Source organism: Diospyros lotus, chromosome 1 (genome assembly GCF_014633365.1).
Source record: "Diospyros lotus cultivar Yz01 chromosome 1, ASM1463336v1, whole genome shotgun sequence".
In the NCBI taxonomy this organism is placed as follows: Eukaryota; Viridiplantae; Streptophyta; class Magnoliopsida; order Ericales; family Ebenaceae; genus Diospyros; species Diospyros lotus.
In genome coordinates this window covers 37,665,049-37,690,437 of record NC_068338.1, presented here as the reverse complement: position 1 = coordinate 37,690,437, position 25,389 = coordinate 37,665,049, and the positions used below count along the sequence as shown (strand labels likewise).

General features: G+C 37.3%; 4 protein-coding genes across 8 annotated transcripts; 3 read left to right on the top strand and 1 right to left on the bottom strand.

Moving 5' to 3' along the window:
* The first annotated feature begins 1,163 nt into the window (after nt 1-1,163).
* LOC127803443 (cytochrome b561, DM13 and DOMON domain-containing protein At5g54830) lies at nt 1,164-4,513 on the top strand. The gene has a single exon (XM_052339670.1). The coding sequence runs from the start codon at nt 1,504-1,506 to the stop codon at nt 4,198-4,200; it is 2,697 nt and encodes an 898-aa protein (XP_052195630.1). The 5' UTR covers nt 1,164-1,503; the 3' UTR covers nt 4,201-4,513.
* Nucleotides 4,514-12,272: 7,759 nt separating this feature from the next.
* Nucleotides 12,273-20,070, top strand: LOC127795694 (Golgi SNAP receptor complex member 1-1-like). Of its 2 annotated transcripts, none has more exons than XM_052327547.1 (5): nt 12,273-12,488; nt 17,513-17,743; nt 18,174-18,338; nt 19,402-19,515; nt 19,629-20,070. In XM_052327547.1, exons 2-5 carry the CDS (start codon nt 17,546-17,548, stop codon nt 19,740-19,742), a joined length of 591 nt encoding a protein of 196 aa, XP_052183507.1. In that variant the 5' UTR covers nt 12,273-12,488; nt 17,513-17,545; the 3' UTR covers nt 19,743-20,070. The 2 variants fall into 2 exon arrangements, with proteins under 2 accessions (XP_052183507.1, XP_052183498.1); XM_052327538.1 differs by lacking the exon at nt 12,273-12,488 and adding an exon at nt 16,529-16,914 and having other exon boundaries at nt 19,629-20,067.
* Nucleotides 13,104-15,114, bottom strand: LOC127795689 (class V chitinase CHIT5-like). The gene is made up of 2 exons (XM_052327523.1): nt 13,641-15,114; nt 13,104-13,497 (listed from the first exon to the last, which is right to left on the bottom strand). The coding sequence occupies exons 1-2, from the start codon at nt 14,806-14,808 to the stop codon at nt 13,475-13,477; spliced, it is 1,191 nt and encodes a 396-aa protein (XP_052183483.1). The 5' UTR covers nt 14,809-15,114; the 3' UTR covers nt 13,104-13,474.
* A 1,399-nt stretch (nt 20,071-21,469) lies between the features above and the next one.
* Nucleotides 21,470-25,386, top strand: LOC127790210 (deSI-like protein At4g17486). 4 transcript variants are annotated; one of them, XM_052319538.1, is made up of 4 exons: nt 21,470-21,844; nt 22,694-22,981; nt 23,925-24,032; nt 25,019-25,386. In XM_052319538.1, exons 1-4 carry the CDS (start codon nt 21,712-21,714, stop codon nt 25,063-25,065), a joined length of 576 nt encoding a protein of 191 aa, XP_052175498.1. In that variant the 5' UTR covers nt 21,470-21,711; the 3' UTR covers nt 25,066-25,386. The 4 variants fall into 4 exon arrangements, with proteins under 4 accessions (XP_052175498.1, XP_052175506.1, XP_052175488.1 ...); XM_052319546.1 differs by lacking the exon at nt 25,019-25,386 and adding an exon at nt 24,421-24,789; XM_052319528.1 differs by lacking the exon at nt 25,019-25,386 and adding an exon at nt 24,417-24,789.
* Nucleotides 25,387-25,389: the final 3 nt, after the last annotated feature.

Genomic DNA, 25,389 nt, shown 5'->3' with positions numbered 1-25,389 from the left:
GCTTTGGATTCGGATTTTGATTGATCTACTCCTCTCCTGAGAATTGTCTTGCTTTGGATTCGGATTTTGCTTCATCTACTCCTTTCCTGAGAATTGTCTTTTTCTTGGCTTCTGGACAAAATTATATATGCAATTGACTCGTCTGCTGCTCCAGGATACATGACGGGTTTGCTGGCCCGTGTCCTGGATGCTCTTTTTTGGTAATGTTTAAATTCCTTTTACATTAATTGTTGTTCAGGCCAACTCAACAGGAGAGGAAACCTTTCCCTGGATGGAAGGCTATTTGAAAACTGAGAGCTGTTTCTTCTGTTCTCATCTTGCTGGCCTTTGGCTGATGTGTTGATGCTCTTTTTGAGGTTAGAACTTAGAAGCGACAGTTTTTGGCATATTCTTCTTCCTGCGACCCATAAAAGCTCTATATTTTCCCTCTCTTCTTCCTTTCCTTTTCTGGACATGCTCCCTGATGTTACAAAGCTCTATTAACCCCTCTTTGTTTGTTTGTATGTATCTATGTCACAGTTTGACTCCATCGATTTAATCACACGGTTATGGCATTGGCATTCCTTGCCGGAAAGTTAATTGGGTTGTCAATAGATGGTATAATTTCTACATATTACTAATAAATATTATTATGGGCACTGTCTATTACCATTTTCTCCGATAGTAATCAAAGGGTTTGGTTAACGCACCATCTCGAACGTCTTTCACTATTCGGCTCCACGATATCAACAAGAGATATAAATCAGAGGATTCAGTTTGAGGATATATTGTACTCTAAGCTTGATTTAGTTTTAAATTATAATTTTGGTATAATAAAATTTTTATATCAAGAAAATGTGAATTTATAATTATAAAAATAAGGGTAATACTAACTATTGCTTTAAAATAAGATAATTAATTAATAGGATTGTTAGAAGACAAGTGGGGTAATAAATGTACCTTAATTATTTACCTTTAAAGCAATGGTTAACATTATCTAAATAAAATTGGGAAAAATAATATTTTTATAAGTTTTATACAAAAGAATAAATTATGAGAATTTTTAAAATTGGGATGTATTTGACTTATTCTATTTTTTTATTTATTTAATAAACAGTTATAAGATAATTAAAATTTTCTAATCCATAAATCAGAATAAGAAATAAAACAAAATTTCCTATACGTAACTTGGGAAAAGAAGCCTTGTGTTGTATCTGTAAAGAAACACCAAAGAAAGAAGGAAGCGACAAGAAGTTTGGGCCAATTCCGAAGCTGCTGGGAAGAAGAAGATGCTGGTGGTGCTGCTGCTGGCCCACCCCTAAGCACAAGGTACAAATTCCTCTTTCAACGGCGCCGAGTTCCAATTAACCGTGCATCATCCGCCGGCGAACTCTCTCTCTTTCTCTCTCTAGGTTATCGCTCAGGTACACTTTCTCTCTCTAAATCTCACATCACTGGCGAAGGCGATCATTTCCGGATCGAAGTGCACCTCCTGATCCGTTCGCTCGGATCTTGTTGTCCCCGATGGCGAGAGCTCTTCTACTCTGCCTAGGGTTTTTCCTCTTCCATTGGATTCCGTTCTGTTATTCGGATCCGGGTCGAAGTTGCCCCAAAGTCAACACTTCTCTGCTCAATTTCGAACCTGAGTTCGTGATGCTGCAGCACCAACTCAGAGGGGTCTTTGAGGTGATCGATAATTGTTCGTTTAGGGTTAGCCAATTTGACATGCTCCCGGGATCCGACGTTCACTGGTGGGGTGCCGTCGCTGACGATTTTGATAATTTGACATCGGGGTTTGTGATATCTGATATGCAACTCAACAGAACTTACAAAAACGAGAGCTTTGTTGTGAATTTGATGAGTAACGTGACTTGGGACAAGATCCGGGTGGTTGCCGTTTGGGATAAACCCACGGCTTCTGATTTTGGCCATGTGTTGAGAGATTTGGGAAATGGGTCGGAGAGTCCGGCCCCATCTCCTTCTCCCGGTGTTGGCTTGGGCAACTCGAGTGTTTGGGTTAGCATGCAGCCAACGATGTTCGAGAATTGTAAGTCTTTGACAGAAAATTATAGGGTTCGGTGGACACTGAATGTGGAGGAGGGTGTGATTGATATTGGCTTGGAGGCAGTCGCAGGCAGTCTGAATTACATGGCATTTGGATGGGCAAATGCCAGTTCAGGAAATAACCCAATGATTGGTTCTGATGTAACTGTGACGGGGATTAAGGATGACGGCATGCCATTTGCTGATGATTTCCATATTACCCAATATAGTGAGTGCACAACGGACAAGGATGGTAAAGTTGAGGGTGTGTGTCCAGACTCAATGTTTGAAGGGTCTAACATTAATGATTCAGTGAACAACACAAGGCTGGTTTATGGGCACAGGAAAGATGGGGCGTTGTTTATTCGGTATCAAAGGCCATTGAAAGCAGGTGATAAGAAATATGATTTGCCAGTCAATCATACAGATAACATGACTGTGATTTGGGCTATGGGTTTGATAAAGCCACCTGATAGTATTAGCCATTATTATCTTCCCCAAAATCATGGTGGGAAATATGGGCATTTGATGCTTAATGTTTCACAGCACGTGAATGATTGCTTGGGACCTTTGGATGCTGAAGATAAGGAGGACCAAGATCGTGTCATTGCAGATAGAAATACACCACTTATTGTCTCTTCGGGCCCTGCTTTGCATTATCCAGATCCGCCAAATCCTTCTAGAGTTATTTACATTAACAAGAAAGAAGCTCCTGTCTTGAGGGTAGAAAGGGGGGTTCCTGTGAAGTTCTCAATACAAGCTGGTCATGATGTTGCATTATATATTACTTCTGATCCACTTGGTGGGAATGCAACTTTGAGAAATACGTCTGAGACTATTTATGCAGGGGGAGCAGAAGCTGAAGGAGTCCAAGCCAGTCCTACGGACTTAGTTTGGGCACCTGATAGAAACACCCCCGATGAAGTTTACTATCAGTCAGTATTCATGCCAAAAATGGGCTGGAAAGTTCAAGTGGTTGATGGAGGTTTGTCAGATATGTATAATAACAGTGTTCTTTTGGATGATCAGCAAGTTACTTTATTTTGGACGCTCTCAAAAAATTTAATATCTTTTGCGGCTCGGGGTGAGAAAAAAAGTGGTTATCTTGCAATAGGTTTTGGTAGTGGGATGGTAAATAGTTTTGCTTATGTGGGCTGGATTGATGATGATGGCAGAGGGCAGGTTGGTACCTACTGGATTGATGGGAAGGACGCCTCAAGAATACATCGGACACATGAGAATTTGACATACGGAAGATGTAAATCGGAAAATGGTATTATCACTTTGGAGTTTACCCGTCCCTTGAATCCATCATGCAATGGGGATGAGGGGCCAGAGTGTAAGAATACTATTGATCCAAAGACTGTTCTAAAAGTTGTCTGGGCTATGGGTGCTCGATGGACGGAGAGCCATTTAAGTGAGAGAAATATGCATTCAGTGACAAGCAGTAGGCCTATTAGGGTGCACCTCATGCGTGGATCAGCAGAGGCAGAGGAGGATTTACGTCCTGTATTAGCTGTACATGGGTTCATGATGTTTCTTGCTTGGGGAATTTTGCTTCCAGGTGGAATACTGGCAGCTAGGTACCTAAAACATGTCAAGGGCGATGGATGGTTCCAGCTTCACGTTTACTTGCAGTACTCAGGATTGGCTATTGTCCTGATTGGCTTTCTTTTTGCTGTAGCTGAGCTTCAGGGTCTCCATTTTGAATCACTACATGTGAAGTTTGGAATGATTGCTATTGCTTTGGCTTGTATACAACCACTGAATGCGTATGTGAGACCCAAAAAGCCTGCTAATGGAGAGGAGGTTTCCTCTCAAAGGCTTCTTTGGGAGTATATTCATATGATCATTGGCAGGTCTGCTATTGTTGTTGGGATTGCAGCCCTTATCACTGGAATGAAACATTTAGGAGATAGATATGGTGATGAAAATGTTCATGGACTCAATTGGGCTTTGATAGCTTGGTGCTTGATTGGTGCTTTGACAGTAGTGTATTTGGAGTATCGTGAAAGAATGCGAAGGAGAGATAGACTGTTTGGAGGAAGCAATTGGGTGCTGGGAAACAGTGACGAGGATGAGGATACTGATTTACTGTCCCCAAGTCGGCAAATTGTGAGAAAAGAGTCTGCTTCATCCGGAAGAATGGAAGTTCAGCTCGAACCTTTGAGCAGATAGATAGCTTTGTTTGGTCAATTTTTTGATAATAGGTTACAACTGTTCTTCAACAGTTTTCAATTTTCATACACATGAGATGGAAGCTTGATTATTTTCCTTAAAAAGATTCTCAGATAGTAAGATTGAGATTAACTTGGAATTGACATATTTGCCTTTGGTATTCATCCTGGAGGGCAAATATCCTGCGGGTACTCTGTATACATTTATTTACATAGTTCTACATTTTCTCTCCCTCGCGCACAAATGGAAGAAGTTGTTTGCAATTCATTGGGTTCCATATTCAATAGTAATATTCTTCCTTTACCCTTTTGTACCTTTCGGTGCTTGAATTCTCATGCCAGTGTTTATAAGTTAAATTTCATACCATCTTCATGTTTCTGTTAGAGATTACCTGATGCAGGTCAAGCTTGCAAAATAGTATGGATTGCTCTGTTTTTGTGACCTAGTTGCTAAACTGAGGTCAGGCAGAGTCACTTTTTTTTTTTTTTTTTGTGGTGAATTGCATTTCAACAGAATGCTTCAACCACATGTTTTGGCAGAAATTTGAATAGTCATATGTTGAAAGCATTTTACTCCATTTAGGTTACTAAACTTTTGTTAGTCAGCATACTTGGTGGCCTTGAAGTCGCCCAGAAGAAAGAAGTGGAAGCAAGAAAATGCTCAGGAAATATGTAGAACAGAGAAGACCAGGGGAATAATAGAATCTGGTCAAGGTAAAAACAGAGGAATTTCCTCAGGGAAGGAGGGACCATGAATGATTATGCAACAGAGTTATGTTTTGATAGGTTCATTCTTGCATACAAACTAAGCCAATAATTGTCTTTCTTAAAGCTTGGTTATGAAGCACAGATGGAGAAAGAAAAACCACAAAACAAAGATTATAATGTTATGAAAAACCTACTCCAATAATTGTTTTACTTAAATTGCAATTAAGGTAGAGTCTTAATTTGTAATATTTATTAATAGTTTTTTCATAGAAAATAGATCTATCAAGCTAATAATTGAAAAGAGAAAAATGCTATAATAAAAAATTATGTAAAATTATGTCAAAATACTTATTAAGATAATTTGTAATTATAAAAATATTTTTTAGATCATTATACTTTTTGTAAAATATCTATACATATAATATAAGGATGTCAATATCAGGGAGTGTGAGGTATAATCTCACCACTTTTCTTTTCACTCTCGTTAAAAGAATCGTTACATATAAACATTTATGTCTGATATCCAATAGCTATTATTCTGTTACATACATGCAAAATTCATTGTATCCTTTATCAAATTAGCATAAATTTCTCCTGTCATTTCCTGTCCCTGACTTCTCTGTGTCTCTCTCCCAAAACATAGCATTTTATCATAAACCTTCCTGAAAACCTCTGTTTGTGGTCTTTGGTTTGTTTCATGGAAGAGGGAGACAATGAGGTTGGAGAGCTATATGCAGACATCCTTCCGTGGCTCTCCACATCTCAATCTTCCTGCAAAACTGCCAATGATCAGACCCAGGTTTATGATTATCAGAGCCCTTCAGAAGTTTGCCTTTCTAGCGCACAAAACAATGCTACTGGTAAAATGTTGGACAATGATGAACAGGAGGAACTAGAAGATAAGGACTTGATGGAATCTGGGTTCTGAGAGACCAAATATTGGGTGGGAATTCAAATGGGACTGGTGTTTTGGAAAATGATGAGGGTTTGTCCCTTGTTGAACAAAGTCCACCTTGAAGAGAAGTTTGGGTTTGATGTGGGTTTTGAAGAGAAAGAAAAACATATAGAGACTTGGGTTTTGAATTGGCAAAGGATGGAGGCGGGAATAAATGTGATTGGGAACTTAAAGTGCACTGATGAAGCGGCAATGGTGGACAGGCTCGGAACATTGGCACTGGTAATGATGACATGGATTTCAACCTCATATTTCCTGAGCTTCAGAATGGTACACATACTGAAAATGTTCCTGAGAAGGGGGAAAATGAGGTTGCTGTGAAGTATTCTGATGCTCTGATGACTCTAGGATTAGTTTAAAGAATGACAATGATAGTGATAGTGGCAGCGTAAATTTTATTGTGACTGATGGTTGGTGTAAATGATAATGAAGTGGGAAACAATGAGAAGGTAAATGGTGGGGATAACTTGCTTTTTATTGAAGATCATGATCACAACTGGGATGCAGACAAAAAGCAAGTATATACCTAGGTGAGGTTGTAAATGGCCAAGGAAGCAAACAGGGGAGAGGGTGAAGGGAATAGAAGATTTGGGAACGCCAAAGGGCAGACAATTGAATATCAAGATTGTTCACATCTTTCTGAGGTCAGTTCTTGATTTGTCTTGGCTGAAAAAGAATACTATTGATATATATATTGTTTTGCTGTCATTTCTCTGTTCAATGGAAATTAGAGTCCTAGATTCATGAATGATGTTGATTGTACTGTGCACATGTTCCTTTCTGTGGATTTGGCACTTGCTGAAGTTTTCGTTTTGAATTCATTAAAGGTGATTTCTTAAAAAGCAGCACAAACTAAGGTGGTAAGCTGTTGCCTAGTATCTATATTCTTTTCCCTGACAAATTGCCTTGAAATTATACTTACTGGATGTGGATAGTACTCTTGGTTCTGCCTTTAGGCATCTTTTCCAGAGTACCCCGTGGCATCAAGAATTTCAGTAAAAAAATCTCAATAAAAACATTCCTCCAATAAGGTGTTTTGGATGGGGTAACCTGGTTAAGTATGAAACACAGAGAAAGAAGCAGCTCTAATAGTGTTCTCAGAACTTAATTTACAAGGACTATTCTGCTATAATACTATTACAGTAGCAGACTCTTTTTAGACTGCCTTCTGGACTGAGATAAGGAAACTTAATTGAACTTTAGATTACCTTTAACATTATCGATTATTCTCTTATGCAGAGATGGAGGTTGGATTATGGCTTATTCTATTACTGTTCGATGTTAGAATCAGTTCTCTTCTGTACCAAAATAACTTGGCTTTATTCCCTTGTCAGTCTAGGAATATCACTCCTGCTAAACAGTGTCATGTATTCATCAATATGTAGCAATACTCTGTGCAAGGTAAAATTTTTAGCATTTTTGAATAGTTGAGGTACATTATTATGGATGGAGAGAATGAAACTACTACTTGTTCAGCTGATATGTATTAGCTTCCTTTATGCATGGATGCTTTATATTTCTTTGTCTGCTGCCATTGACCTAACAAGATGAACCCACTATCTGTAAGATGAATGCTGGCCCACATTATACTGATCATAACCTTTCTTTAAAAGGAAATTAATCATATGAAGGAAGCACTCTTGTGCCTAGGGCCTTTTAATTGATAACAATCACACATTTGTTTTATGATAGCAACATGAGCATTTATCTTACCAAATGGATAACCCACAGCAAGCCACATTGCAATGCACAACATTTACAAACTCTAAATTGGTAACATATATGGTCTCTTTCAATGTGGCATCACCTTGTATTATCATGTTATCTGTCAATTTCTGGAATTTGGATCACCTTTAACCTTAATTTAATTAGTTGGGGTTTTCGTTGAACAACAGTTCACCTGCCATTATTGTTCAAATCCATTCTACAATAGTTCCTTGCTTTTATGCCCAAATGTCTAACAAGCTACTTGCTCGCAGCCTTCACACTGTAGAGCGGATAAAGATGTCTCCTATTAATCACTCTGATTTTCCTATATGTTACCATGTGACATTATTACTATCATTGATAGGAATGAAATCCATAAATCTCTCCCCTTCACACTGTGAGAATTTGAATTGACCTGATGCATAACCAAGCTGAAGTATACTAAACTAATCCTCCCATTAATCAAAAGGGAAGATCTGATGCCTCCCATTAGTCACACTGGTTTCCTACACTGTTTTTTATCTTCTTACTTTTCTTTCTCATCCATGGGAATGAAAATCAAGTCTCTCTCCTTTACACGTTTAGCATTTAAATTAGCTGATGAGTGGCTAAGACAAAGTACACTCAATTAATTGTTTCTCCAACTACTTGTGGCATGTGAAATGGATCCTTTTTTCCCGTTATTCTCTTAGTTAAAGTAAAATTCTATTCAGACCTTATGTGTTAATAATACATTGTCATCCTTCTGTAAGACATTAAGATTAGGATAGTACGGGATTTGAATGGCTAATAATGTTAATTTTTGTAATCCTGTTGGTGTGTCAAAGAGTGTGTACAAAATGTAATTACCTTGCGTAGTAACTCACAGAGTATACATGTTTTGTTGGGTGTCATAAACCTTCTACTGAGAGTTATCTGCTGAGCAGCTGCCTTTTATCTTTTCTGTCCAATACTGCTTGTTTCTTGCTCTCTTTTCTGTTTTTTCATTTCTCACCTATATATTTCTTCATTGATTTTGGGTTTCTGTTGGACTATGGGATATGAGGCCTGTTGAAGTAACCATGCCTAGAAGAATTCTCACTGTTCACAGGTGCACCCAGTTGGGTCCATTCATCTTCCAGAGTATGTTTCATTAGTTAATTAAAACTCTTGCTTCCTTTTCTTCTGATTTTTTCTCAGCTCAGACCCACCATTTCATCAGCTGTCTCTCATTTATTCCTTCTTCTGGTGGGATGTAATCTGTTAGACCAGATGAAGCAGACATAGTAGGAGGAGCTTGTGTTGGTCCAAGAGTTGTCCCTGGTCATAATCCTTCATTTTCAGTTCCTGTTTCAAAACATGGTTTGGCTGACTGGAGACCTCCTGGAACCATATATCCTAACTGTGTACATAAAAATTTACCCGAGGTAAATAAATCACTTGGAAAATGTAAATTGACTGACCACAGGAGGTTTGAACTTTTTTTTTCCCTTTCCTTTTTGAACTCCAATTTTAATTCAAATTTGAAGGCCTTGTGTAATACCTATGTTGTCATACATCTATTTGATGTGCATGCCCACAGGCTTATGTTTACCCATATTGATGTGTACTGGAATATGTGTATATTATATACATTAATCCACATGCATGTGTACACATTTGATACGTATTATTTGTATAGGCACAGGTATATGTACTTGTATATTCATGCATATGGATGATTATTCCATTACTTATATGTGGATTCTTGCCAGCTATCTTGGAAGATCTCACTTTCGTACCTTAGGCTGTGTTTGGGAGAGATTTAGTAATGGAATGGAATGGAATGAATTGAATTATAAATGAGTGTAATGGAAAGAAAGAAAATGGAATGAAAGATTCTTTCTCCTTGTTTTGAAGAGGATAGGATGAAAAGTAATGGAATTGGATGGAAGTAATGAATAAGATGGGCATTTTTAGTCCCCTTTCCATCCAATCTCCTCTAATTTGGGGAGTCTAAAAGTGCTCATAAGAACACTGGATGTAAAGAGTTTCCATCCAATCCCCTTTCTGTTCCATTACTAAAAAGCCTCCCAAAGAAAGAGAATCTATTTCCATCCTTAACCATTCTATCCATTTCCATTACTTCCCACCTCCCAAACACACCCTTGAGTTGTTTTTGTTTTCTTGTTTCTCATTGTGGCCCTTTCTATACAATTCCAAGGGCTTTTCTTACTCCTAAGAGGAGGTTCTTTTTTGTATTGACCATGATTTACTTGAGGAATAAGTAGGAATAACTATGAGATTTTTAAAATATTTGTGTCAACCTTTATTTTCAAATCTGCATTTTTTACCAACCTATTCCAAAGGAGACAGTTATAGGTGCTCCTTGCTTATAAATCGTCTCTACTGGGGAAGCTCCCTTACTGGAGCAATTTTCAGCTTCGATGGGGTTTCTTCCAATAGGAGTCCTATGAGATCAAGCAGAGTTACAGCTAATGGAGGGACTGCCACAGATCATAAGAGCAATGGCCTCAGGCTTTATCCTGGTTTGAAATAAAACCAAACAAGAAGAGCCAGTCACTATGGCTGTTTGCTTAGTTTAAACTTCATAATTTACCATTATAGGTGGTCTTGAGTGGCTTTGTAGCTTGTTGCCAAGGCATCTACCAAGACAATGGAAAATTTCCTGTCCCCCATTGAATCATTCTTACTACTATAAGTTCAGGCCATATGGTTCTTGGCTGCCATCTGGGCTTTCCCAACTGCCAGTGAGCATTCCCATAACTTGTTCTTGTCTTATTAGTTTTTGGTGAGGTTACTCAAATTGGTATGTAGTGTATAGTGGGTAACTGCAAGATGTTTGAAGTGAAGAGACTAATACATGACCAGTTCTAGATGCTTACAAAGATCAAAGTTTTTTTCCTATTCTATTAATCATCTCTCTCACTCTCTCCCCCCAGTTAATTGTTGTTACCAATTTTAAATATATTTTTTCTTTATTTTGTTGTTGGCGTCAGTTGTCCCTAGTTTTTGTATCTGCAACGGTGGAGGGAAGATACAAATCAAGGGGAACTGGTAAAAGTGGCTAAAATAATTTTTCATGGCTGCATGTTTTTACATATTTTGCATGATTCGAACGGTTGCTTTTTCAATATATACTTGTTTTTTGATTGAACTGTTTTTTTTCAGGATAATATTTGATCTCAACATTGATGTTTTGGAAAAAAAAGGGCATGGAGACATCTGGGAGTTGACTTATCAGATTTTTTTAACTTTGGGTTGGATGAGTTAAAGTGGAACATTATTCAGGCAGATGTCAAGTTTTAACCTTCATTGCCTTGCTTTAGACAACTACGTGGTGGTGCACTAATTTTTTCTAATGCAGGAACAAATTTGCCTGAAGAGTTCTTGGCCGAATAAAAGCACAACTTATGGAAGTGGGAAATCAAATGGGGTTATTAGTTCCTTTTTAGTTTGAAGTTAGTAGCTAATCGGTTCCTGCAATCTAAGACGGCTAAATTTCTCCTCTAAAATCTAGTGAATGTATGTCTTTGTATACATGTCTTGTATAAAGAGAGAAGAAAGGAAGAACCATAGGCATATCTTATGTATCTCTCTTATACTTCAGAATAATGATCAAGGTGCAGCCTCAGACCTTGCCCAAGCCATAGCATTTAAACTATAGGGGGGTTGGAAATAAGTTGAGTCGTTCGTGAGTGGCTTGGTGTTCAGTTTGATAAAAGCTCGTTTGAGTTCTTTTGTTGAATAAATAAGTCGAGTTTGAATCTAATTTTAAAACTCAATTTGTAAATGAGTCGAGTTTAAGCTCAGTAAATATTGGTTTGTTAAAGTTTGTGAACATGTTTAATTAGAAGTTATTGAATATTAATAAGCTCAATTAGAGGTTTGTAAACATGCTCAATTAGAAGTTTGCAAATAGATACTAAGCAAGTTCGTTTATAAATATATTAATATATTTATTTATTATTTTATAATTATATTATTTAATATAAAGTTTTTAAATTTTAAATTATTATAATAATATAATTAAATTAAATATATTTAAAATTATTATATATATTCATTTATATATATAATAAAGTAAAATAGTAAATTAAGTTTAAGTAAAATAAAACGTTATGATGAGCCTAAGCTCGTCAAGAAGCGCTCGAGTTTATGTCAAGTTTGAGTTTGAGCTTGAGCCTAAAATTGGCTCGTGAGTTGAGTTTGAGCTTAGTTTGGCTCGACTTGGCTCAGTTTGATTATAACCCTATGAATCATAAGTAGTGACGAATTTACTTGTAAGTTGTCATGGACTTCAGTATAGGGTAATACATTATTAAAATTAATTTTGTAATATAAAAAATAATTAAAATTATTTTTTTAATATAAAAAATTAATAATAATTTAACTAAAAAAAATTACAATACATCTCAAAATTTGTGATATGTAGCTTTACATCTCCAAAAAAAATAAATAAAAATCAACCTCATTTTCTAGATCCGCCCCTGACCATAAGCGTGAATCATTTGAAACTGGAGAATTGGGCTTACAATAAGAGTGGATATTGGTTTCGATGAACCCTAAGCGCCCACAATCAAGTGATATTCAGATACAATTATTGAGGTAAAAACGATCTCTACTTTTGGTTCATTGAACCCTAAATTCTGATTTTAATGCTCAACATGTTGATGGTGTTTTACTTTTACGTACAAAATGACCACAAGCAGATTTTTTGGCAGGTGTGTGTGGATAACATTGATGCTGGGGTTGAAAGTGGTTGTTGGTTAAAAGAGAAAGTCGTACAGATGAACAATAAAACTGATAATGGTCTTCCAGACAGTTGAAATATACAACTGAGTAGATAAAGTTCACAAGAATGTCTCTGGAGATGGTATCCAGCCTGTCATGCCCCCTTCTTGATTCATCCAGTCAACTTTGCGACCTCATGTAGAAAGGTAAGTAATATGAAGTATTCCAATTGCTTATTCATCTATTTTGGATTAGAGGGCTAGCCTTGGTAGTAGTAGTGAGGTTGTCCCTTTGTGATTGAAAGGTCACGTATTTAAGTTGTAGAAACAATTTCTTTGCAAATACATCAAAGAAAAAGCTGGGAGGTCTCGCGTGCCAGAGACATCCCTTATTGATCTTTTTGGATTAAGTTCATCGTTAGCTCTTTGCCTATTATTTTATACTCTTTAGTCATAGCAGAAGGAAAAGGAACTGGGTTTTCCTTTTCCTTCCAAAGTTAACAAATTCTCAGCATCTTCACAGTATGCGTCAGAATTAGGAGTAGATTGCTGGATATCAAAGACGTCTGGAATTGTGATCATACTCATTGTTGAACTGATTGATGATCATAAGTACCGATACTGCAAATTTTGGCCGTCGATTATTTTTTGATATTAATAGAGTACTACTCTTTTTCCTTGATTGTTCGGTGGACGCTGCTTGATCTTGTGTTGTGTATATTTGTATGATTGGTACAGCATTTGAGTCAATTGGATATTTCACCCATCCTTGCTTTGATTACAAAACGGGTACGGAGAGTCCGAGGAGGGTTGAAACCTCCTCCTCCTCCTCTCCTAAAAATCAACACTGGGTATATATATATATATATATATATATAGTTCTTCTTCCAGTCTTCTCTCTCTTTCTCTGTTTGTTGGAACTCCAGCAATAGGGGTTCTGGCGGTAAGCTCCCACCACGTCGGTTGGAGCTTTTTATTTTTATTTTACTTTAATATATATAAAGAAAATGTGACATTAGATTGCTAATTATTCCAAGAAAGAATAATAATCATGTGAAATGTTTGAGATCAAATCCATGAACAAGCTTAAAATGAAACTAAACACGAGAGGAGAGGAGAGGAGAGAAAGAAAAACAATAAAAACGCCACCTTATTTATTAGAAAAACATAAGTAAGAGACAGATAAGAGGCCTTCAATATCCCCATGCATCTGAAGCTGTAGAGGAAAAAGGACAAAATAAATAAATAAATAAAAGTCAGAAGAAATCTTTTGAAACAGAAATTTCAATAGAGGGCTTTAGAGAGATTATTGTTACTTTAGAGGGCTTAAAAGCAATTTCAAGAAGCGTATATATTTACCTTCTCTCGGGAGGGTCCACTCCTTATCCAGTCCAATAGCCCAAAAGAAATATCCACCCAAGCTCCGCTTCCTAGCAAACCGGACCTTCAACTTCACGGATCCCACATCGTCATACCCGATCCATGAGTCCCCAGCATAAGAGTAGAAAGAAGCACTCACTTTGTCAAATTCCACGGTTGCGTTATTTTGAGTGTTAAAATCCAAAATCTGAGAATAACCTAATATGCCGCCTCCAGGTCCTGCCCCTACCGCCGGTGCCCCGATACCATGCAAACTCGGATCTTGGAGCTTCCAAGTCCGGCCATACAAGGGCATGCCCATGACTATGTTCTCGGGCGGCACTCCGGCCCGGATCCATGACCTAATCCCAAAGCGAGTACTAGTATTAGTAAACGGGTCATTCAAGGCCGAATGCTCGCCTGTGGCGTTGGCCCACGACCCGTGATAATCATAGCACATTGGGCTGATCCAATCCAAGTATTTTCCGATAGCTTCGCCGGGATACTTCCGAGGCTCACCGAGAAGGGTAATCTTTGAAGCATAATAAACCGCCGACGTTAAGAGCAGCCGGCAGTTCCCGGTGGCGTTGGCTTCGATTTCAATCGCTTGCCGCCATTGCTGGAAAAGCAAAGCAAGGTTGGCCATGTCTTCGTCATTCGCCGGGAACTCCCAGCCCAGGTCGACGCCGTCGAAGCCATATTTTCGGGCGACCTCGATGGTGGAGTTGATGAACACGGTGCGGGTTGAGTCGCCTGCGGCCATTGGCGAGAACACAGCCTTGTCGTTACCGGCTCCGCCTATGGATAGTAGAGCCTTGACGGTTGGGTTCCGGGTTTGGATCCCGGCCATAAAGCCGGGGATGTTTTGTTGGTCGAATGGCGTGATGTTGAGCTTGTAGGTCGTGGGTTCAGGCAGGACGAAGGCGTAGTAGATATGAGTGAAGTAAGATGTGTCGATGGAAGACGCCGGAAATCCACTCGTGGACGGCCAGTAAGCTGCTTTGATTGCCCGAGCCGGAGGTGGAGGAAGAACAGATGATGGCGGCGGGGACGAAATCGGAACCAACGGTGGAGGGGCCGACAATAGTGATGGAGCGACTGAAGAGATGAACATGCAGAAGGAGAAGGAGAGGAGGAGGAGGAGAGATGTGAAGCTTCGGCTAGCCATGGATGGCGAACTCGTACGTACGTAGGTAAATTAAGCTTGGTTTGATCAGTTTGATTTATAGGACTATAATAAATATATATATATATAGAGAGAGAGAGAGAGAGAGAGAGAGAATTGCAGACGACATTTTCTATGCCGATCATCGATGATTGATATATATATATATATATATATACTGGACTGGACAAGAGATTTCGTCTTTTGATCATGAATGAAGGTGCGTGCATGGAACAAATTAAATTCACATAGTTTCCGTCCATTAAAAGCAGATGCAACAATTTAATTTAATCCAACGTCGTCTGGTAATTGTTTCGTACCAGACATGTATATGGATAGAGTCAATAGACTGAAACCCATCAACTACACACTACAGTTGGCTCCAGCTTACACCAAGTTGTGTAATATTGTAATTGATTAAGCACAATGATTTGATTATTTTATCGATTTAATTGTTTGTTTTCTTGAGTGTGCTTGTTATTTATTAAAGTGGTATTTGTTAATTAAAATATAAAATAAAAATTGTTAAATATGAAAAATATTTAATGATTTTTAACATATTTATTAAACTTATATGTATTTCTTAAAAAAATTATCACATAATTTCTTATTTGACATTTTATAAATAAATTTATCTAACCATAAATTTATTTAATATTTTACAAATAAACTTAAATTACTCATATGCCTCTCGTAAGATAATTAACACCATTTAATATATTTTTAAATTTTAAATTTATTAAATCTTATTTTTACAATAAGGTTAGTTTTAAAAAAAATTATTTATTTAAGTCTTATAATTAATATCATTTAATATATTTTTAATTTTTCATATATTTTGACAATTTTTAAAATTTAAATGACATTATTGATTTTTAAAATTTAAATTTCTCACTCTCTCTCTATATATTTTATTATTTAATATAAATTTCTTTCACTAATTTTTTAAATTATTTTATTTAATTTTATATTTTATTATTTATTATGAAAATATGTTTTGATAATTTTTAATTATCTTAGTGAAACTATTATAATTTCACCAATAATTATTTTTACTTTTTAATCTTTTTAGAATCTATTTTTAAACATGAATTTAGAAAATAAAACACTAATTTTAATTTTTTGACAATTCACATTAATCTAAAACACTATTTTTTAATTATTAATTTTTTGGTGATGCTAACCTATAATTTTGAATGAATTTGATAATAGAGATATTTTGGTAAAAAAATTCTTATCTCGATATTTATCATATATATTTAATAAACATATAAAAAAATACAAATTTTAATGAATTCAAAAATTTTAACAAATAATTTGATAGAAATTTTTGAATATTTTCTAATTTTGTCTTGATCATATTATATTTTGATTCGAAAAATATTTTAATTTTATCTTGATAATATCTTATTTTATTTATTTTAACAAATGATGTTTATTAATAGAACCTATTCTTCAAGTGCCTAGCAGAAAATTTTATAATATCAGTCAATCTAAATAATGGTATCACATGCCATGCACGTTGGGTTCAGTTAAATTGGGACAATGAAATAAATGAGGGATGACTAGCGTATGTGGATTAATATTTTAGACAGGCACCACACCACACCAGGTAAATGATTTTATGTAATGCCCCGCTAAGTAACATTCATTCAACCACTCTTATTATTGTGCTTTTGTTAAGTTGTAATATAGAAAATAATAATAACGGTTACACAACAACATTTAATATGGCAGTAACTCTCAAGTGCAATTGCTATGGCCATGGCAATGGGGTTGTCGCTTGTCGGTTGGTTAAGTTAAGGTGCCCCACCACCACGGCCAACGCCACAATGCCAATGCCAATGCTAACGCCACCGCCACCCGCAATTCCCGACAGCGAGAGGCGAACCCGCTTGACTTGACGACAGCTTTCTTCCTTCGTTTCCACGACTCCTCTCCCTCACCAAACAGACGAACAATTTCAACCGAAGTCCAATGTCCAAAGTCTCCCCCTCTTTCTGTTTTCCTCAAAATCCCTAGATCTCGTTTCTGGTCTCCGCGATTCAGATCCCCACTCCCTCTGGAAGGATGGATCCGCCGATGTCTTGGGACTCCCTTCGGAAACAGGTCCAAAAATTTCGCCACTGCATTTCTCAACTTTGGTGTATGTATTATGTCTGTAGCGGCATTGATCTTTTATTAAACTCCTGCGCCTCTGCTTCATTTGTCGGAATTGCCATGGAAAATGGGGAAGGGGGTTGTTTTCGCTTTTATTTTGTTTTCTTCTTTCGTGGATCGTAATTGGTTTTCGGTTGTCTTTGGTGGCGATCCGTCGTTTGGGATCAAAGCTGTAAGTTGGTGGTCAATTGGTGATTCAAATCACTAAGAACCTTTCTTTTTGTTCATTCCAGACTTTTTTTCAGCAATTGTCTGGATTTTGTGTCCTGCATTTGATAATTTATCTGGAAGGAGGAAAATTTGCCCTAGCATTGGTGTTTCCTCCACGAAAATGTTGACTTCTTTCTTCTCTTTCCTTTCTAAATCGAAGAGATTCTCACTATCTATTTTAGCTTCAAAATTGCCATTGCCAGCCATGTCAGATTCATGATTATGTATCTGCTCTTTGTTTTCGATTTTTTCTTACATGTGAATTGCATTTCTGTCTATAAGTTATTGACATCCACACGTGAGAGTAAGGAGTTTTGTTGGAACCATTTGCGAGCAGGCAAGGAAGCTTGAAGCACAATTGGATGAACAGATGCATTTATACCGTAAATTAGTTTCGAAAAGAGCTGATGACGGTGCGGAAAAAGATCTTGAATCAGGTATAGATCACCTACTCCAACAACTCAAGCAAGTAAATTGTCACATGCAAGCTTGGGTGTCATCAGGAGGCTCAGAAATATTTTCTCATACATTGACTCGTCATCAAGAAATTCTTCAAGATCTTACTCAGGTGCTCATGCTTTTTAATGGAACACTAAAACCATATTTTTTGGTTTGTAAGATTGCTCACTTTTTGACAGCCATGGGGGGGGGGGGGGGGGGATGGGGGGGTTTAAGACCAGTATATATAGGTATGTGTACAAATATGTATATAGTTAGTGAAGTATACTGTGTATGCCCTATTTATGGTTATGCACATTCTGAAATAAGATGGCATACACAGTGAACTATACTGTGTATGCCCTATTTGTTTCCTGAGTTCATTTTATAATTCTCTTCTGAGTCACAGAGCTGTATTACGTAATTTTTTATTCCTCCTGCTTTTGTTCCAACCATTTGATGAATGGTGTTCCTTTGATCCACCAGCTCTACCAATCCCTTTGGCCGTGAAGATTCTACATTCTGGTGCTGATGCCTTGCCTAACATGATTTGATTGCAGGAATTCAGTCGTCTCTGCTCTAGCCTTCAAGCGAAGAAAGAGCATGCATCACTGCTTGAGGATTTTAGGGAGTTTGGTAGGACAAGTTTAGACATGGAAGAAGGTGGGTCTTATGGACAGGCTCTCCTCAAGGAGCATGCCTCCATAAGCCGAAGTACAGGGCAGGTATCTAGAAATTGTCTTTTTCTTTTCCTTCTTACCCCCACCACATAAATGGGGAGATTCAATTATTTCTTTCCTAGATATGCTGATAAGAAAAGGGCTTCCTCAGTGAAAGATGCTCCCCACTTCACGAGGGTCATGTCACTACACATCCTTCCACTTGCAAAAAGGCTATGTCTGCAACTTGAAGCCATGACCTTCCGGTTGCAAAGGGGCAACTAAATGTTATATTCTCTCTTGACTTTAATAACTATCCACAACCAGACTTACCCCTACAGATATTTTCATTTATATGCCACACTGTCCTATCTCATATTAGTTTCTTTTAAGTTTTAATTGATGGTCATTGTTTTCTTTGCTTAACTATTGTGTTGATTAGGGTCCTACAGTCTCCGTTAGGATCCGGAGAACATTGATCCTTGCTCCCTCTGGTGGAGCAGTAGATGTTACTAACTACTAGACCTATCAATTTTAGTTATGATCTAAGTTGTGTAATACTTTATGGTCTGTTAAATAGCAATACGATCACTGTTATGTTTGGTAAAGTTGTGTAATACTTTATGTTGTTTAGCTTTAGTTTTCAGGGAGAGCACAAATTATTTGCAGTGACATTCCCTTAAACCTCTCAGCTAGTTTAGCAATGCTTATTGGAATGGAATTCCAAAAGTAATACTCTAGACCTCACATCTCTATGATGTCATCCCCTACCATTTCTGTAAATGGATCATCAATTTATGATGTATCAACAGAATCCTTGAAAATTTGGTGAGATGGTAATGACTTCTGCTGGTAACTAACCATATCCAGTGGCGATGCAACAGTTGATGCACAGTTGCTTAGCTGGGCTATGGCTCTGAGGGAACAAACGTATAGATCAACGTATATTGAGAAAGCTGCCATTATTAATTGCCAAGCATGTTATAGCTTTAATGGTGGATTATATGTGAAGAAACCATGGAAGCTTCTTTATAGGCTCTCTGGTTACTCTGATAAATGTTCCCCTATTCCCTGATCCTCAACTTCTCCCCCGTGCATGTGTCTGCATACTAATTTGATTTTGCTGCAGATGGACTCTGTCATTTCTCAAGCACAAGAGACCCTTGGAACACTTGTGTTTCAACGATCAACGTTTGGAGGGATCAATTCGAAGCTTAGCAATGTTAGCAGCAGACTTCCAACGGTATGAAAAAATAACTGTCACTTGGTCGCATCTTTACAAATCCTTGTCTGCCTGCCTATGATTGATTTGATGTTGAGAAAACATGGACCAATTGAGCAGTTTAACATCTGCAGGTGAATCAAATCCTCTCTGCAATAAAGAAGAAGAAGTCGATGGATGCTATCATCCTTTCCCTCGTTGCTTCGGTCTGCACATTTCTGATTTTGATTTATTGGTTGACCAAATAGGTAATGTTGTCGTCGTAATCCTATATATGGTAATGGTGGAGCTAAGCTAGCCATGGGGAAGGCCTTCATTCCATTGTGTCGTTTGTAAATACATGCAGTTTTGGCAATAAATTTTGGTATTAATTCTTTCATAATTTGATCAAGAGCTACATGGGCCCCTATCCATGTTGCAGTTGTATCAGGAAAGGCTACATTTCTGTTATATGAAGAGTAGGAATGGCAGAACATGGTTTAACTTCATTAGGCTATGCTACTGTTATTTCAGCTAGAGGGGCAATGGTATCTACAACTACAAGAAGGTCCAGATGAAAGAAATTTGCTTCAAAGACTTCAATTGTGATATTTTTCTTTTCCTTGTTTATATATATATATATATATATATTAATTGGTATTTGCAATCAGATTGCTTTTAGACATCCAAAAGAACCCGTCTAAGATTCATTAAAGACATATTTATTAATTTTTCTATCCTTTAAACTCCTAAATTATATAACAAATGAGACCACTGCTCCTTTAGCAATAGCAATTAGTATTCCAATATATTATTGTTCTTATCACTAAAAAAAAAACTTTATTAATTTTCTGATCCTACAACAAATGAGATCACTGATGAGCTAGTAATTATATTCCATTATATCCTTGTTCTTGTCATTCATTCTTCTCGTTTATCAACGTTAGATAATTTGTACTACATGAATGTTGCTGCTTTGCTAAAAAGCATATAGCTGACAGCATGCTTTTCAATTAAGAAATAATATGGAGGATTATTGAAATTTTTTATATTTTATGCTTATATTTAATATTATGCAAGAAGATACTAAAAACAGATATGTGGGTGTTTGATACTTTTGATATCTATCGTACTAATAATAAAATGAAAAAATATATATATATATCTAGTACTAATAATTATTATTATGGTAAAATGCATCTCAAATTAACAAAACATGATATTTATTTAAAAATTTCAACTTTTTTTTAATAATAAAAAAATACTCAAAATTTCAAAGTTCATCCCAACTCGTTCTCCGTGGGTGAACCAAAAAGAAATTAACGTTTCAGTAAAACACAATGGCATTGAAGCAATTTCTCTGAAGTGCAGGTGGGGGGGGGCCCACCCCCAAAATTCCTTTCGGCCGCCGGTGGCACCTAAGTGCTAATAATAGTTTATTTTGTTACTTTAAGAAGACCGTAAAATTTAATTATTGATTCTTAAATACGGAAATACCCATTACGATAAAATATTCACTTCATAGTATACTGGTGGTATTCTTATCGAATTTTGCACGTGTGGAATATATGTTATCTTCTTTGGATTAAAAAGAGAAAAATCAACTAATCAAGAATTGGGGGACTGGGCCACGTCAAATCAAATTATAATCTTAAAAAATCTAAATTGAATGCCAGATATTTAAAAAATTTATATTAAGACAAACCAAATTAATTAATTAATAGGATAGAAATACATGAGTTAAAGATAAAGTTGGAGATGAAAAACTGGAATTTTGCCTAAACACGTACGAACAACAGTATACTTCTTTCTATCTGTCTGTATGTATATATACGGTTAATACCTTAATAACAATTGTTTTGTGTCCAGAAACAGAAATTGATTATTTAGCTTTTGCTTGAGAAATTTCATGATGAATTCTTAGTTTCGACGAAACGGGGCTCCAAGTGATGGTAAAATATATTATATATAAAAAAAAGGGGAAAGGGGGAATAACAATTTGAAAATCAGAGAATTCGAATCCCAATTTGCCCCTGAAATTCCTCTGATTTCCTTGAACTTCCCCCCAACGGAGGATTCAGAACAGAGGGGGGACTACTGCTGATTGATTGATTGTCCGTTAACGTTAAGGCTCGGTGCTGATATATATCATCACGTCTGTCTGTTTGGATTCCGAGAAAAGTGAAGGGAAAAAGCAAACAAACAAATACTCGGAGTCGGAGCAGAGGGAGAAGAGACATGTTGTGCAGCATGATGACCAGGAAGAGGAAGACCGGCAAGTTGCCGGTTTTCCTTAACGTTTACGATCTCACCCCCATCAATGGCTACGCTTACTGGCTCGGCCTCGGAGTCTACCATTCCGGCGTCCAAGGTTTCTGAATTCTCCGCTTTTTTTTTTCTTATTTGGATCTGGTTTTCGCTTAGTTAGTTGCTGAGAAAATTTGGGAAAGGAGAGGAGAATGTAAAAAGCAAGAAACCCTACACCTTGACGAATTTCATTTCCCTCGGTTTCTCGGCAACCTAGCTGAGAGAAACCTAGCTGATTACATGTTAATTGGTTTATGGCATGTTAGGCTAGGCTTTTTGATCTCTCACTTGCATAGCAACGGAAGAACTGTGTTCCTCCCCCCCAATTTTGTTGCCTTTACCTTTCTTAGCGTATCCAAAGGTGCAGATTTATCTGCTTTTGTTTGCCCATTTTTCATGAACGACATTCAAAACAAGCTTGATTCTAATTTGTAACGGATCTGAATTATCCACAAAATCATTTTATCTGTTTGTTTGAGTTTGAAAGAAAAAATGAAATCTGAGTTTGATATTATCAAGATGAAGTAACCTCAACCATCCTGCAATGGCTAGTGAATACCTGGAAAGTTTGAGCTTCAAATCTTGAACTTTTTCCTCTTTTCCCTTCCTCAGCAGTCAAATTTTTGTTGTCTATTAGATATAAATTACACATAGTTTAAGATTTCACTGCAGGATTTTTTATCTTCATTCTGTTTCAAATCATTCTTGGTGCCTTTCATCGGATCTGAAATAAGTGCAGTTTGTGTCCTTAGCTATGCCGACATAGTCTGTAATTACTCACATGAAAATCAGATTTTCTAGTTACTTTCCTGCCCTGCATTTCTCAGCAACCAAACTGAAAATCAAGCTTCATGATCCTCTCTAGATATTCTGCATATGGTAAATTTATTGCTTCTCTTTCTGATTTTGGTAGTTCATGGGGTTGAATATGCATTCGGTGCTCACGAACGTCCGACCACTGGAATTTTTGAAGTGGAACCAAAGCAATGCCCTGGTTTCACTTTCAGAAAGTCAATCTTGATTGGAAGAACAGACATGGATCCCAAACAGGTCCGTGCCCTCATGGAGAAACTTGCAGAGGAGTACTCTGGAAATACTTACAACCTTATCACGAAGAACTGCAACCACTTCTGCAACGATGCAAGCCTCCAATTGACCGGTAAACCCATTCCCAGCTGGGTTAATCGACTTGCTCGACTTGGTAAGAACTCTTTCACATTACTAATAGCGTATCATTAATGCAACCTCTTTGTCAGACTTGCAAATTATGTACTGTGATAGATGCTTCTCAGTTTTGTCGGTACTATTAGCAATTATACCTGTGGTCGTATAAGAAAATTCTGAAAACACTGGTAACATATAATACTTTTATTGCTGATCATCGGTTAATTTGCATCTAGTCAGTGTACTGATTCTCCGCACGTTCATATTATTGGCGGCTTCAGAAGGTTCTTGAATTTCCGGTTCAGATCCTTGAACTTAATTACTACAGAGTAGAAGCCACTACCATCACCATGTGCCTTATATATACTGTGTTTCTTCTGGATTTGTGCTGAGAATTCTTAATTGTTACTCTGCATCGGGAAATTCCCGGATTTAGTTTGACCTCCGGAGCAGATTTAAGAGTCAAGCAACAGTTTGCTTGAGGTCATACTTTATTTTATTTCTGTCCCCATTTACCAAACAAATGAGAAAAATATCATGGCCCTAGTTTCCCATGCCCATACTTCACTCTAGATTAATTAGTTGGCACGGGGACCATTGCGTTTAGGTGGTCCCAGCTAATCAAAATCTTTTATTCTGGTAGGAAATTGAATATTTTTCAGATGCATCTGACATGAATCGTGGATCTGGTTTACAGCGGCTACCCGATTGCCGCACCCTTTTTATCCCAATTGTCCAAAAATCAACTTCTGGTTCTCCTTGTATTGCCACGCCCTTTTGTTTTTCAAAAAGCTTATGCAATTTATAACATGGGTGATGTCAAAGATAAATCCCCGTGACTGTTGATTCTTCAGAAGATGAAAGAAAATTTCAAAATGAATTGCAACTCAAAGATCTAACCCAATTTGAAGTGATTATGATCACAAGGGCTGTTGAGACTGAATTCGTGCATATTCTTTGCTTCATTGGTGGTTTTGAAGGTTTCTTGTGCAATTGTGTTCTCCCTGCCGGTTTAAACAACACCAAAGTGCGGCATATTCGAGCAGAAGACAAGGGCTATGACAAGAAGAAGCTAAGAAGCCAGTCAAGTAGGTTTGCATCTCCTTCTAATCCCCGCCCTTCTTTATCATCTTGTTCCTCAGCCCCCGCGGCACAAAGATGATATTGGCCTCAGTCTTTCCATCTGTTCTGTGAAGCTTTTCTTGCAGTTGGTTTGTTCTTCTTGATTCCCCCCCCCCCCCCCCCCCCCCCCCTTTTTTTTTTTTGGGTTTTGCAATCAAAAATATAAAAACAACAAAAGATGGGGGAAACTGCAAATTTTAAGTATTTTCCTCATCAGAATATCTTGTTAGCTCTTCCCCCCCCCTCCCCCCCCCCCCCCCCCCCTTTCTTTTCTTTTTAATGGAAATCAGAAACAACCCATTGCCAATGTTGCAGTGCTTTTGTGCTAATGTAAAGTGCTTGTTTCGAAGATAGGATTCTCAACCCTGAGCCGTACATAGTTTGGTTTGAGGCCCCCCCAGCCATATAATGAAGTTTGTTTGTCTGCAAAAAGACTAAAATGGGGAGGACTTGTCAACGCGAGGAACAGTGAAAAGTGGGTGAGAGCTAAGATACAAGAGGGTCCAAACACACAACACAGCTTGATGTGTGTTACTCACTTTAAAAGTTCCTTGCGCTTTCTTTGGATTGTGAAAGCCACGCGAGAATGTTATGAATGGGACTTTCAAATGCAAGTATGTGTTTGTGAGATTTGAATTTAGGATTTTTTGTGATGTGATTTTTGCATTATAATTGCCATATTTATTAACAATAAATATAAATAAAATTTTAGTTAGCATGTTAGATCTGCGAATTGATTATTCTGAGGGGAAAAAGAGCTTCTGAAATTGTATATGGTTTCTACTAAAAATGGCCGAAAAATATTTGGTGAGGGCTGTTTTATTATTTTATTAATCATTTTCTTCGAATTGTCAATTAACTTAACGGATGGAATTTTATTTAAAAAATAATTTGTGGAAATTTTAGTTTAGAAAATATATTAATGAAAGGTTTTGCTTCTGAAAACTCGAAGACAAGAGATTGTGGGGGTTCATTCATGTGAAGGGAGACACAGGCTAGGCAGAAGAGGAGAGGCGCCCACCTTCACATGGCAAGTTTGGGAATTGGGATTGGATTCCCAGAGGACAAATTTGATCCGATCACCATCATCAAACAACTCGTGCCAGCTAGCCAGCCAGCCAGCCAGCCGGCCACTTCACAGTAAGCGCCGCCATACCAACCTGAACTTTAATCTCATTTTTCTTGCAGGGTGATAAAGATGATCTTGAATTTTATCATTACAGTTCTTTTGATTTTTTTTGTTAATTATCATTTCAAATTTATTCACCCATTTAACCATTTTAAATAACAATTAGCTAGTGTATAACCTATCACCAGCTGGGA

What these genes read in the sequence shown, in the direction of transcription:
- LOC127795694 (XM_052327538.1), top strand. Translation starts at nt 16,876, where the DNA reads ATGGATCCGCCGATGTCTTGGGACTCCCTTCGGAAACAG. An exon ending in TAAGCCGAAGTACAGGGCAG is followed by an intron (nt 18,339 to 19,401) that starts GTATCTAGAAAT and finishes ATTTTGCTGCAG; the next exon opens with ATGGACTCTGTCATTTCTCA. An exon ending in TTAGCAGCAGACTTCCAACG is followed by an intron (nt 19,516 to 19,628) that starts GTATGAAAAAAT and finishes TAACATCTGCAG; the next exon opens with GTGAATCAAATCCTCTCTGC.
- LOC127790210 (XM_052319518.1), top strand. Translation starts at nt 21,712, where the DNA reads ATGTTGTGCAGCATGATGACCAGGAAGAGGAAGACCGGCAAGTTGCCG. An exon ending in CTACCATTCCGGCGTCCAAG is followed by an intron (nt 21,845 to 22,693) that starts GTTTCTGAATTC and finishes TGATTTTGGTAG; the next exon opens with TTCATGGGGTTGAATATGCA. An exon ending in TAATCGACTTGCTCGACTTG is followed by an intron (nt 22,982 to 23,924) that starts GTAAGAACTCTT and finishes GTGGTTTTGAAG; the next exon opens with GTTTCTTGTGCAATTGTGTT.
- LOC127795689 (XM_052327523.1), bottom strand. Translation starts at nt 14,808, where the DNA reads ATGGCTAGCCGAAGCTTCACATCTCTCCTCCTCCTCCTCTCCTTCTCC. An exon ending in GTGGACCCTCCCGAGAGAAG is followed by an intron (nt 13,498 to 13,640) that starts GTAAATATATAC and finishes TTTCCTCTACAG; the next exon opens with CTTCAGATGCATGGGGATAT.
- LOC127803443 (XM_052339670.1), top strand. Translation starts at nt 1,504, where the DNA reads ATGGCGAGAGCTCTTCTACTCTGCCTAGGGTTTTTCCTCTTCCATTGG.